Source organism: Lycium barbarum, chromosome 1 (assembly GCF_019175385.1).
Source record: "Lycium barbarum isolate Lr01 chromosome 1, ASM1917538v2, whole genome shotgun sequence".
NCBI classification, from domain to species: Eukaryota; Viridiplantae; Streptophyta; class Magnoliopsida; order Solanales; family Solanaceae; genus Lycium; species Lycium barbarum.
In genome coordinates, this window is record NC_083337.1 from 131801954 (window position 1) to 131814445 (window position 12492).

Here is a 12492-nt window from a genome sequence, read left to right on the forward strand (position 1 = left end):
GTCCAAATTGTCAGTAAGTGAAAATCAAGCATCAAAAGCCAGGAGGATTATTACAAGCAATGGAAATCCCTACATGGAAATGGAAAGTGATCAATATGGATTTTATTGTGGGATTTCCTCGTTCCCGAAGTAGATATGACTCCATATGGGTGATCGTGGACAGACTCACGAAAGCAGCTCATTTTCTTCCTGTTAGAACCACATATTCAGTAGAAGACTATGCAAGGTTGTATCTCAAAGAGATTGTACGACCCCACGGTATCCTGATGTCTATTATTTCAGATAGAGGAGCACAATTTACAGATAAGTTCTGAAAATCTTTCCAAGAAGGTTTGGGTCCTAAGTGAAGCTTAGCACGGCATTCCATCCTCAAACTGATGGCAAGCCGAACGTACCATTCAAACCTTGGAGGATATGCTAAGAGGATGTGTTCTAGATTTTGGTGGTAGTTGGGATGACCACTTACCTCTTATTGAGTTTGCATACAACAATAGCTACCATTCCAGTATCTAAATGGCTCCGTATGAAGCTCTGTATGGAAGGAAGTATAGATCCCCAATTGGGTGGTTTAAAATAGGAGAGGTACAACTAATAGGCCCTGAGTTGATTCAACAAGCAGTGGAAAAGGTCAAGACAATCCGAGATCGATTGTTAACAGCCCAAAGTCGCTAGAAATCATACGCGGACAACCGCCAGCGAGACTTAGAATTTTAAGTTGATGACTGGGTATTTTTAAAGGTGTCGCCAATGAAAGGAGTGATGAGATTTGGTAAGAAGGGGAAGTTGAGTCCTCGATATATTAGACATTACAAAATTGTTCGCAATGTGGGACAAGTATCCTATGAATTGGACTTACCCTCAGAACTTGAATCAGTCCATCCGGTTTTTCATGTCTCAATGCTCCGCAAGTGTGTTGGAGATCCTACGAGGATTGTTCCAATAGATGATGCTCAAGTGACAGAAAGGTTGGCTTATGAAGAAGTACTCATTGCCATATTGGATAGGCAAGTGCGGAGGCTTAGAAATAAAGAAGTAGCCTCAGTTAAGGTCATATGGAGAAATAACAACCGAGAAGAAATGACTTGGGAAGCAGAAGAGAATATGAAATCCAAGTACCCGCGCTTATTTCAGCCCCCGGAAGATTATGAGGTACGTATGTTTTCTTTTATGCATATGGGTCATGTGTGGTGAAATTCTATAGCTATTATGTTGTGGCCCAATGAGGCATTGTTATTGTGGGCTATTGTGACAGGACGGTAGTGCCATATTAAAGGGGAAACTCTGGCGAAATTTTCGTAGAATTCCCGAGTGCTCAACATTCGAGGACGAATGTTCCAAAAGGGGGGAAGAATGTTACACCTCGAAAAATTTCCCGTTAATGCACAGCGAATATACTAACGAAGTGTGCGATGTTTCATTAAGTAAGAAATAACATTTGATGATCCTAATTGAGATTTCAAAGACATTTGGGGTAAGAGAAGAAAGTTGCCAAGAAAAGCAAGGTATACGTCATGTGTCGGGTGTGATTTACGAGCAATAAGTTAACAATGACTTAATTATGTCTTGGAGAAGAGTTATAACGTCCTTTATATTGTTAATGAGCTGTTAAACAAGTGTTAAGAAGGTTCCATAAGGATTGGAGATCAAATGAGTCGACGAGAACGAATTCCGGAAAGTTGGGCAACATACGGTCCAACATACTGGCCGTATGTTAGGCCGTATGTTCTGCCCAGAATGGGGACCTTCACTTGACTAAACATACGGCCAGACATACAGCCAGTATAAAAGATACGGACTGTATGTTGGTCTGTATGTTCATGTCGGGACAGATTTTAAAAGTTGATATAAGGACCCAATCTCATTTAATTCATTTCATTCTTTCTCTCCACACTTCAAGAATTATCTATAACCCTCTACACTCTTCATCCACAAGAACTCAAGAGAAATTTATGATCAACTTCTTCAAACCAAGAAAACCAAGTGTAAGAAACTCATTGAAGTTCATCCAAGTCAAGAAATTCCATGGGAAGTGAATTAGGGTTTTGGCTCAAGTGAAGTATTTCCACTCAAAGCTCATTCCTACACTATCTAAGGTAAGTTTTATGATCATTCCATGTTTTTTAAGGTATTGAGAGGTTGAAAGACTTAGATTATGAAAGGAAATAGAAAATGGGTCACAAAGATGAGAATAATGAGATTTTGAGTAGTAGTTTGGAATGAGTCATGATTATTGATATGTTGTGATTATAATTATGTTATAAATGACATTAAGAACATGGGATAAGCATTATATGCGAGAAAACGTACGAGTGTACTATGGCCATGGTTATGGATGAATTGAAGTGAAATTGTGAAATATAGACAATGTAGGTGTATGGAGATTGTTGCTTATGACGTTGTGAATGTAATTATAGACTTTTGAGGGTTGATATATGATATGAGGACAGTTGTATAAAAAAAGGAAATGCTGCCCAATTTTCTCTAGCTTTAGTAATCATGTTCATATAATCGATTAGCTAATGTTAATACGAACTCTCTTAAAGGTAGAAACGTGAGCATCGAAGGAGAACGATCAAGCGATAGAATAGCTAAACGAAAAGGTATGTAAGGCTAGTCCCTTCCTTCCAAGGCATGACTCCTATGGCATAAATTCCCCTATTTCCCATGACTTTCTTACATTCCGGTAATTATGAGCCTATGATTATAAAGAGCTTCACATGAGATAGAGAAACGAGATATGTTATGAGCATGATAGTGATGATGACAAGTTAAGTCTAAAGATCCTAAAGCTAATGATTCTAACTATGATCCATTGATGTTGTTTATTGTATACACTCACCTTATATGGTAATTCCTTCAAGGTGAGGAAGAATGCTTATGAAAATCGGGGGTTCACGACCTTATGTCACTCCGATAAAGTATAGATGTCTTTAAGTTCCTATGCATCCATTATGATAAGAGTATGATAAGATTATGATAAGCCTATGAGATGTACATGATGATATCAAACCGTGCCAATATGGCCGGGCAGACACCGCTAAAGCGGGCAGCGTATACACCATGTTTAGATGGCATGGGCAGACACCACTAGTGCGCGGCATGAGATGGTTACCCCGGACGTGGGAGGCCTGGACGTAGGCTAACGATGATCACACCGTACCTATATGGTCGGGCAGCTTATACATATATATATATATATATATGCATACATGATATGATGATGATTATGAAGTAAATTAGCATGCATTATTTCATTCTTAAGTGACAGTCAGTTACAGGTTGTTCCTTATTTGATGTCTCCTTATTTCATTGATGTATTGTTATTGTTTATGCCTTACATACTCAGTACAATGCTCATACTGACGTCCTTTTCTTTGAATGTTGTGTTCATGCCCACAGGTAGACAGGGAGGTGATCCAGATTCATAAAAGCTCTCAGCAGATTTGAGAGCACTCCATTGTGCCGAAGGTGCCATTGCTTATGATTTTGTGTGTGTATATATATATATATATATTTTTTTTTTTTGGGCACGACGGGGTCCTGTCCCATCCATATGTCTAGTACTTCAGTAGAGGCTCGTAGATACGCATGTGTGGGTAGTATGGTCTCACGATTTTCCCACGTGTATACATGTATTATTTTGATAGCCAAAGGGCTTATGTATATAAAGGCAATTGTGTTTCAAATGAAAATGGTTTCCCTATGATTATAAGCATGTTATTAATGAAACAGGATGAGTATGATGACTAGTAGTATGAGCGGTGCTCGGTGGTTAGCCCCGGGTACCCGTCATGACCCTTAGTCGGGTCGTGACAAGTATGAGATCTGTTTATGCCATTTATGGGACCTTGATGTTCAGTTTGGTTCAGATATGTGTTTAGGGGTCTTTGGTCACTAGAGGTCAGACACTCGTCAAGACTCATCGGTTTGGATCGTGACAGGAATTGGGTACCAGATTGGACTTTAGTACAGCTTTCCACCCTCATTCAGATGGTCAGTCTAAGCGAACTATCCAGGTCCTAAAGGATGTGCTCTGAGCTTGTGTGATTGAATTCGATGACCATTAGGATCAGTTCTTACCATTGGCTGAGTTTTCATACAACAATAGTTATCACTCGAGCATTGATATGGCCCCGTTCGAGGCTTTTTATGAGAGGAGATGCAGGTCTCTTATCTGGTGGTTTGATGCATCTAAAGTAAGGCCATGGGGCATAGATCTTTTGAGGGAGTCATTCGATAAAGTCAAAGTGGTTCAAGAAAAGCTCTTGGCTGCTCAGAGTAGGCAGAAGAAGTACGCAGATCTAAAGGTCCGAGATCTTGAGTTCACGTTTGGAGAACAGGTCTTATTGAAGGTCTCGCCCATGAAGGGTGTGATGAGGTTTGGGAAGAAGGGTAAGCTTAGTCCCATATTTATTGGTCCATGTTGAGATTTTCAATCGTGTGGGGGATGTAGCCTATGAGTTGGATTTACCCCTAAGTTTGTCAGGTGTCCATCCAGTGTTCCATGTCCTTATTTTGAAAAGATATCATGGTGATGGTTTGCTTATCATTCGTTAGGATTCTGTCTTGTTGGATGAGAATCAACCTATTGCTATTCTGGATAAAGAGGTTCGTAAGTTGAGGTCGAAGAAAATCGCGTCAGCGAAGGTTCAGTGGAAGAAACGTCCTGTTGAGGAAGCTACATGAGAGACAAAATCTTATATGCGAAAGAATTATCTGCAGCTTTTCACTGAGTCAGGTACCTTCCCTTTGTACCTTCTTGTTATCCGTTCAGGGACAAACAATTGTTTAATTGGCATGTGATATAAGTCGTTATAAGGGTGACTTAGAAAATTAGACCTTTGTTGAGAATTTCAAGGTCGCAGGTGTGTCTGTAGCGTGTTTTTATGTGTCTGTGTATGTTTTGTTTGAGTTTGTAGGGCCTTGGATTGGTGTTGGGATTTTTGGGTGGAAACTGGTGCAAAAACTCGAGCTATTGGCCAAAATGAACCGCTGCAGCGGGTGATAGACCGTTATACTGAGTCCGTCATAGCGAGTGTAGGGTCACTGCTGCGGGGAGGTGGGACTTTAATGAGGTACGCCATAGCGGGAGCTTTTCAGCTATAGCGAGACCGCTGCAGTGGTTGACGGGAGCCAGAATCCCTGTTTTCTATTCTTCTTTCTAAACTTATTCCCCACATAACACCAAAATAGTTGCCAAGAACTGCTGTGGCAAAATTCTAAGGCTTGGTCTAAAGTACTCTTAAAAGGAATGTCTCAACCCTTGACTTCGTTAATTCCATCTTCATGTTAGATCCCATGACAGTTAAAGGTCTGTTAATGGTGAATGGAAAAGGCTAAAACCCTAGAACTTGGGGAAGCCTTGATTAATGGACAGGTTATGAATTTTATTGTTGTTTAATCATCTAGGAGTATATAATATCACTTCCTATGATGAGAACTTGTCTGCTAATGGAGGAACTTGTTGATTTAGGCCCCGTTTGTCCATAGATACCAAAACAAATTTCAGTTTTTTTGGAATTTTGGAGTTGGAGTTGGAGTTGTGTTTGGCCATGTTTTTGAAATTGTAGTTTTTGGTGAAATGTAGTTGTAAAAAAGTGAAACAAGTGAAAAAAAATTGAAAAAACAAGTTTTTTGAGTTTTTGGTATTCCGGAATACAACTTCAAGTTGTATTCGGAATACTCATGGCCAAATGCTGATTCCGGAAAAATGTGAGAAAAAAATTCGGAATAAAGTGAATAATTCTTATGGCCAAACGGGGGCTTAGACTTAGGGGGTTTCATAAAGATAATAGCTTTGGCATAAAAATTACTTGAAAAGGGGTTAAATTGATTAGAAAACCCACGAATGGGAATAGTATGATGGTTTGGGGTTGATGTTATGATGAATTCACGCGGGTAATTCACTAATTGAAAAGGATAGAATGTAGTTGGGTTCTTTTCCTCAATTGTTGTTTAATTTGAGTAATGATTTGAATACTAATGTAGCGCTATATTTCTAGACTTTAAACGTGCGGAAGCTTTGTGAAAGGGAAAAACTATTGTGGAGTGACTGCTTCATTCCAGTTCGGCTTTGAGGTAGGTTATGGTCTACTTGAGTTAGACATTATTTAATTGATTGTATGTTTACGAAATTGATAGGAGAAGCATGATTAGGTCTTCAGACATAAGTGTGGTTGGAAATTCCTACAGTTGTTATTGATTGATTAATTAAGTGATGAACTATTATGAAATGATAAAGAAGGAGTTCATAAATACTCTTCTTGCTGAGTTGGGGTAATCCCTTATTCATGACTTAAGAAGAGTTGATTCTTAAGTCTAGACATGACTTGTGACATGGTGACTTGTGTTCCCTGATATTGATTTATTGATTGTTCACATTCTTTATTGATTGTGGAACGGAAATACATTGTGATAAGAAAGATATTATAAATATAAAAAGACACATTTGATAGGAGATGAGGATATGGCCTAATTATGGGCTCGTGATCCGAGGTCAGTTTCGGAGCGAGTGGTGCATGGACACCATGGGTCCCCTACAGGTCATGGCTAATGGGTCAAACACTACCATTTAGCATATGTGTACGGATACGTGACAGAGTTGAGATGACTTGTGATTTACGATTGTGTTGGTGATTACATGGGTTGAGTCACTCTTATTGATTTCTAATTGTGTAGATTTATCTTATTCCTGTGTTGGCTAATATTTCAATATTGGATGATTTTTGTTGATAGTTCTTGAGGTTATGTGTTGTTGTGCCTATCTGTCTATTTTATTGGTTTTGTGATTGTATGCATGATACTAATCTACCGGTACATAGTGTTTGTACTGATACTACCTTACTGCATTCTTTTGAGTGCAAATTGTGATCCAGAGACCTCTAAGAGACCTCATATTTAGTGTAAGGCCAGTTTCTAACAGATTCCAGGGTGAGCTCCTATCCATGCCGGGACCCCTGAAGATCTTCGTTATTTTAGATGTCTATTTCATTTCGGAGATTTATGTTTATTTTAGACAATTATTCGTTCTTTAGGTACTTATGTGTTAGAGTCCTTGCATGATGACTTTCTAATATTAGGGTTGTAATAGTTAAACTTCCGCAGATTTTATTTATTTATGGCATGACTAGACATTTGGAGATTTTTATATCTGTTATAACCTTGAATGTTTTAAAATTCGCTAAGTAATGTGGCAATTGTTTGGATGGTTAGTTAAGAAGATTCTCCCATAAGGGGATTTGTGTGAGTGCCACTCACGGCTATTTGGGTCATGACAGACCTGGTCTCTGATCAGACTTTTTGAAGTATCAGACCATCACTGTAAACTGTGTAGAATTGCTTATGCTTGAATTCTCCTGATCCTTCCATGCATGCACACTTGTAATGGTACAGAAGTGAGTTAGATATAGCCAAAAACACTTGTCAACAGTGTACCTTTTCACTTACTATAGCCATTTGCGAGTGATACCTTTCGGCAGCATTGTTCAACAGAGATCCTTCCTTTTATCATCACACCACACACATCCTGCTATAAGGGTTTTGAGAGGAGACTTTTTAACCATAGTTGCACTTTGGAGCGTTCACCATTCATCAGTTTATGCTGCTTGCTCTTTCTTCTCCCACCATTTGGGAAAAACATTACCATTTAACATTTGTGTACAGAGGTAGATATTTTATCATTGAGCATGGAAATTCTAACATTTTAATACTTAGTCTATCAAAATCATTCTAAGGCCCTATAAACACAAGCCAACAAACAAACCAAGTTAAAAACACGTCATAGAGTCAACTTACAAGTCACAAAACACAACATACAGCACAACCAAATTATTTAGGTTCTCTCATTTCTAGCCTCGGGAAAGTACTAGCAAGGATAGAATTGTCAAAGCATGCATAATGACCAAGCGGGTCGTTACATCCCCTTTGTCATTTTCATCCTCAGACTCGCTTGAGTAGTCTTCCTAGGCTGCAAGTGTTTGCCTCATATTTCTCATCAGCAGCCTCTTCCTTCTGAAACTTCGCCCGAGACCTGATTCCTCTTGGCAGTTCTTGTTACACCTCGAATTTTGGCATGTTAAAGTCGCATCATAAGTTAGTCGACGTAAGTTCAAAAATAAATTATGTTGAGGATAAAAGGGATTGATTTTATTAATAAAATGGTTACAAGAGTCTATAAATAATACTAGTAAGTGGCGGAAGATTTAGAGGGTGAATGAATCAAAGAAGCATGAGTTTCGTCAAAAGTCGGCAAGTTGAGAATACGATAACTTGTATTTTGGGTGAGATTAGGAGTGCTCCACATGCTAAGAAAGTAATGATATGAAGTATTTGAATTGTATAATGGTCTCTTGTTAAGTTTGGAAATTTCACTGAAATTTAGGTTAGATGTCTCAGAGCTTTTCTCTCAATATACTTGGATTTACGGGGTGATCCACCTACCACATCAAAGGTCTACGAGTCTAGTTTCCATGGAATTTTACCGTTCATCGATATGACATCGGAGTAGAGAGATATTCGCATTTTCGTCCAAAGATGCAAACTGCCGCGGGAACAGTGATCAAGATCGGTGGCTGCTCACTTTAAGTTATATAAGAGACCCCTCTTCACGATTTTTTCTCCATTTCCTCACCATACATGATATAGAAAACCCTCAAACCCTCTCCAATTAATCCTCCATCAATCTCAATCCAAACCAAGAGCAAATATATCAACTTTAACATGAAGAACAACATGGCAACTACGGAATTGTGATTTTTTTTCCGCTAATTTGCTTCTTGAATAAGGATTTCACCTTGAAGTAACTTGGAGTTTGGAGTGATTTTGATCATTTAACTTCCTTTTGATATCTTTGAACTTCTACAAGTAATTAAACCTAGAAATTTGGTGAAAACCCCATAGAATAAGCTTTGACAATTCTTGTGAACTCTTATGGACTTGGCTTGATAGTTGGGCTATTTTATGTGGTTTTAACGTGTTGTTTGGAGTTGTGTTGATATGTTATGGATCGTCTTGACGAGGAGGAGTAGAAAAGTAGAATTTGGTAGCGTTTTACGGGAAAATTTCGCTACAAAAAGGGCCTATAAATTCATGCCCATGAGTTGCTCGATTAAATGTCAAAATAAAGATTTCTATAAGCTATGACCTTGGTTTTGATCTTGAATAGTCTGTATTATGTAGGAAATCGTTCGTAAGGCATTTAAGGACTCATGAAACATATATAACTCCATCGACGAGGTATGTAGGGCTTTCTATTCTCTTTGTGGCATGACTAGATTTCAAATGACCTTTCATTGAAAAATTTGTTCCGTTAACTTGGATCGATCGCGTTCCATGATAATTGAGCTGACACATACTTCATCTATGACTTGTACCAAATTATGGTCCACATCTCCTTTTGGCTATCGATTAAAAGACTTTCCGTTCAACTTGTGTTGATTATTGTCACGACCCGTCTAGGGGCCGTGACGAGTACCCGATACTTGTACCGAGCACCCCTTGTCTATCGTTTTACCTTTACCTCTTAGCAAGCCATGTAAACAGAGCCATTTTTTTTAACATTAACATTAGCGGCGTCATTCTGAACATAGACTAATAAACTTCGTTATCACTTATACATCAACATTAGCATGCCAAAACACCATATACCTAACTATACTTAAATGACTGTACATATCTGTCTACGAGCCTCTAGACATAGTACGTTTATACATAGAAAGGGCTGAGTACTACCGTGTCCGAATATATATACACAAAATAGTACCAAGGAAGTGAGGCTCCGGAATAATTGGAGCACTGTCAACACTGCTGGTAGAGCTTCTAAGGATCAAATCCGCTTGTCTGCTGACCTGCGCGGCATGAAAGGCAGCGTCCACAAGAAGGGACGTCAGTACGAATAGTGTACCGAGTATGTAAGGCATGAATAGTAGCATACGGAAAGTATAAAACGGAAATAACGACATAAGAGAATAATAGCACATGTCCTGAGGTAGAAACATAACCTGTATATATATATACCCTTGGCAGGTGCTATGCGTACTTAGCTTTCCTTTAAGAATCTTTCCTTGTTCATATACATATACATATAAAATAGGACATCTCATATTGCCGAGGCGTCGGCAGCCGATCCATTTAACCATAAATATACACATCCCGCGTCCGGGCATCCCGCGTCCGGGACGATATCATATCATGTAATGCCAACTGATCAGGTGGATATGCGTTCATAACGCTCTGCCCTTACCTCCATTTTCCCCGTATACACATGCATATATCATGTACATATATCAGCGTCTATAGCGCTCTAGCTCTTTTATCATATACATATACGTGTGTCGTGTAGGTACATCAGCGTCTATAGCGCTCTAGCTCTTTCGTCATGTGCATGTTTGAAAAATATATACACATATCTTACATACATTTACATGTCTTATATGCATTTACGTATCCTATATACATATGTCTCATAGGCATGCATGAAAGCCCAAAGAAGAATCATGTAGTCATCGGAGTGACGTAAGGTCGGTGACCTCCAATTATATTATAGAATACTCGTGATCGCTTTGTCTCACCTTGAAGGAACGAGTATTTTAAGGTGAGACTACCAACGGGGAATAATATTAAAGTAAACGTAGAATGAAATCGGGGCATCATAGATGACAGTTCATAGACTTTGAAATCTTTTAGAAAATAAAGTCATAGCTAGGAAATATAAATAAGATTCAAAAATTAGTTTATCATTTTCATGTTTACATAAGATACTTAGCTTAGTCATCTTAGTCATAGAGTCGTTCCGGTAGTACGTATCATAGGCATATTCTCTTATCTAACATCATTGTTATCATTATCGTCATGGAAGTGCCCTCGTTAGAGGAGTCATAGTATTTATCATTTGGTAACGAAATCGGGATCAAAGGTTCCCTTTGGATTCACTTCAAGTAAGTCAAGCAAGACTGTAAGGAAAAATCCGAGAGTAGCGGGCCCACCTCGGGCCGGATGGGGTGACGTATATGATTTACATATATTACGTGTCATGTCATTACTTGTGAGGGTCCTAGGGTAATTGGGTCCCACTTATGCAAGTTCTAGGGGTTTAAGGGGTCTTTCCATCATTTGCACACTTTCTAGTTCAATTCTATTGAACAAAAAGTGGAAAACTTTGGATGCGGATTCTGGGGAAGAGAGTTGTCCCCGAGGCGCGTACCCAACTTATTCCGTCTAAGACATGCCATAGAAAGAAGGGTGAAACCTTACATACCTCTTTCCGCTTCTTTTGCTATTCCGAATTCACGTTGCAATCTCGTCAAAATCTGCAAATTGGTCATGTTTACCAAAACTCTTATTAGGATACTTAGAGTTGAATTCTTAAGGAAACATTTGGCTACCGAAATTTCGGCAGCACTTCCCCTATAAATACTCCATCCCACCAAGTTCAACTTGGCTAATTTCAATCAACAACAATCCCGGGAATTCAAACCCGGCCAAAATATCAACCACAATTCCAACAACAACAATACTAACAACTTCCATATTCAATCAACTTACTACTTCTTCCAAAAACTTTCTAACTTTAATGAAAACAATCACAACCTCATGATCTATATTCCAACAACATCATACTAACCACATTACCTTCCATGCATGCAAGAACATTACATTCAATTCACATAACTTCTAAAACAAACCTCCACCTACTTCAACTTCACAAGATTATTATGCATTCATTAGCAATCTAGCATCCACAATTCAACTACAACCAAAACATTAAATAGAATTGACTCCTTTTCTTCCATATTACTCTACAACTACACGGCCAACATCAAGCATACACACTACAACCTCTCCAAATTTATTCAAATTCCATTTTCCACATATCATTCACAACAATAACAACCAAACACTAGATAAATTAATTAAAACACAATTTCTACACACATATACATGTTCCATACCTCACGGCCACACCCCTATTTTTATCTCTTTCATGAATTTCATCCATTTTAACATACTACAACACATATAAACCATTCATAACACATAAAGAAAGATCAAAACTCACCTTTCTTCTTCAACTTCTCACTTGACTACAACTTGGCAACTTGTATGATTTTGAATCTTTCTTGCTCCAACAACAACTCCACCTTGTTAAGCACCCTTTACTTGGTAGGGATTGATTTTTGAAGAATTTTTATCAATTTTTCTCATGGACTTTCTCTATGGCCGAAATGGCCTTAAGCTTTTCTCTCTTCTTTCTGTTGTTCTTCTTTTCTTGAAACCTCTAGAACTTATTGTGATAAGGATGACTTAGTCATCCTTTTATTGACCAAATTTTATTTAATATTGGCTTGGGCCATAACCATGGCCGGTTGGGCCTCACAAATTTGGGCCTTATTATTTGTTTTTGATTTTTTTTGGGCCAACTCGGTTTGGTCCCGAGTTGGGCCTAGCCCACTGACCTTTCAACCTTAAAACGTTCATATCTCCTTGTACCGACGT

General features: G+C 38.6%; 1 protein-coding gene across 1 annotated transcript; it reads left to right on the forward strand.

Annotated features, from left to right (window-relative positions):
- Positions 1-4127: 4127 nt before the first annotated feature.
- Positions 4128-4686, forward strand: LOC132614212 (uncharacterized). The gene is made up of 2 exons (XM_060328619.1): positions 4128-4340; positions 4558-4686. The coding sequence occupies exons 1-2, from the start codon at positions 4128-4130 to the stop codon at positions 4684-4686; spliced, it is 342 nt and encodes a 113-aa protein (XP_060184602.1).
- The last annotated feature ends 7806 nt before the right edge of the window (positions 4687-12492 follow it).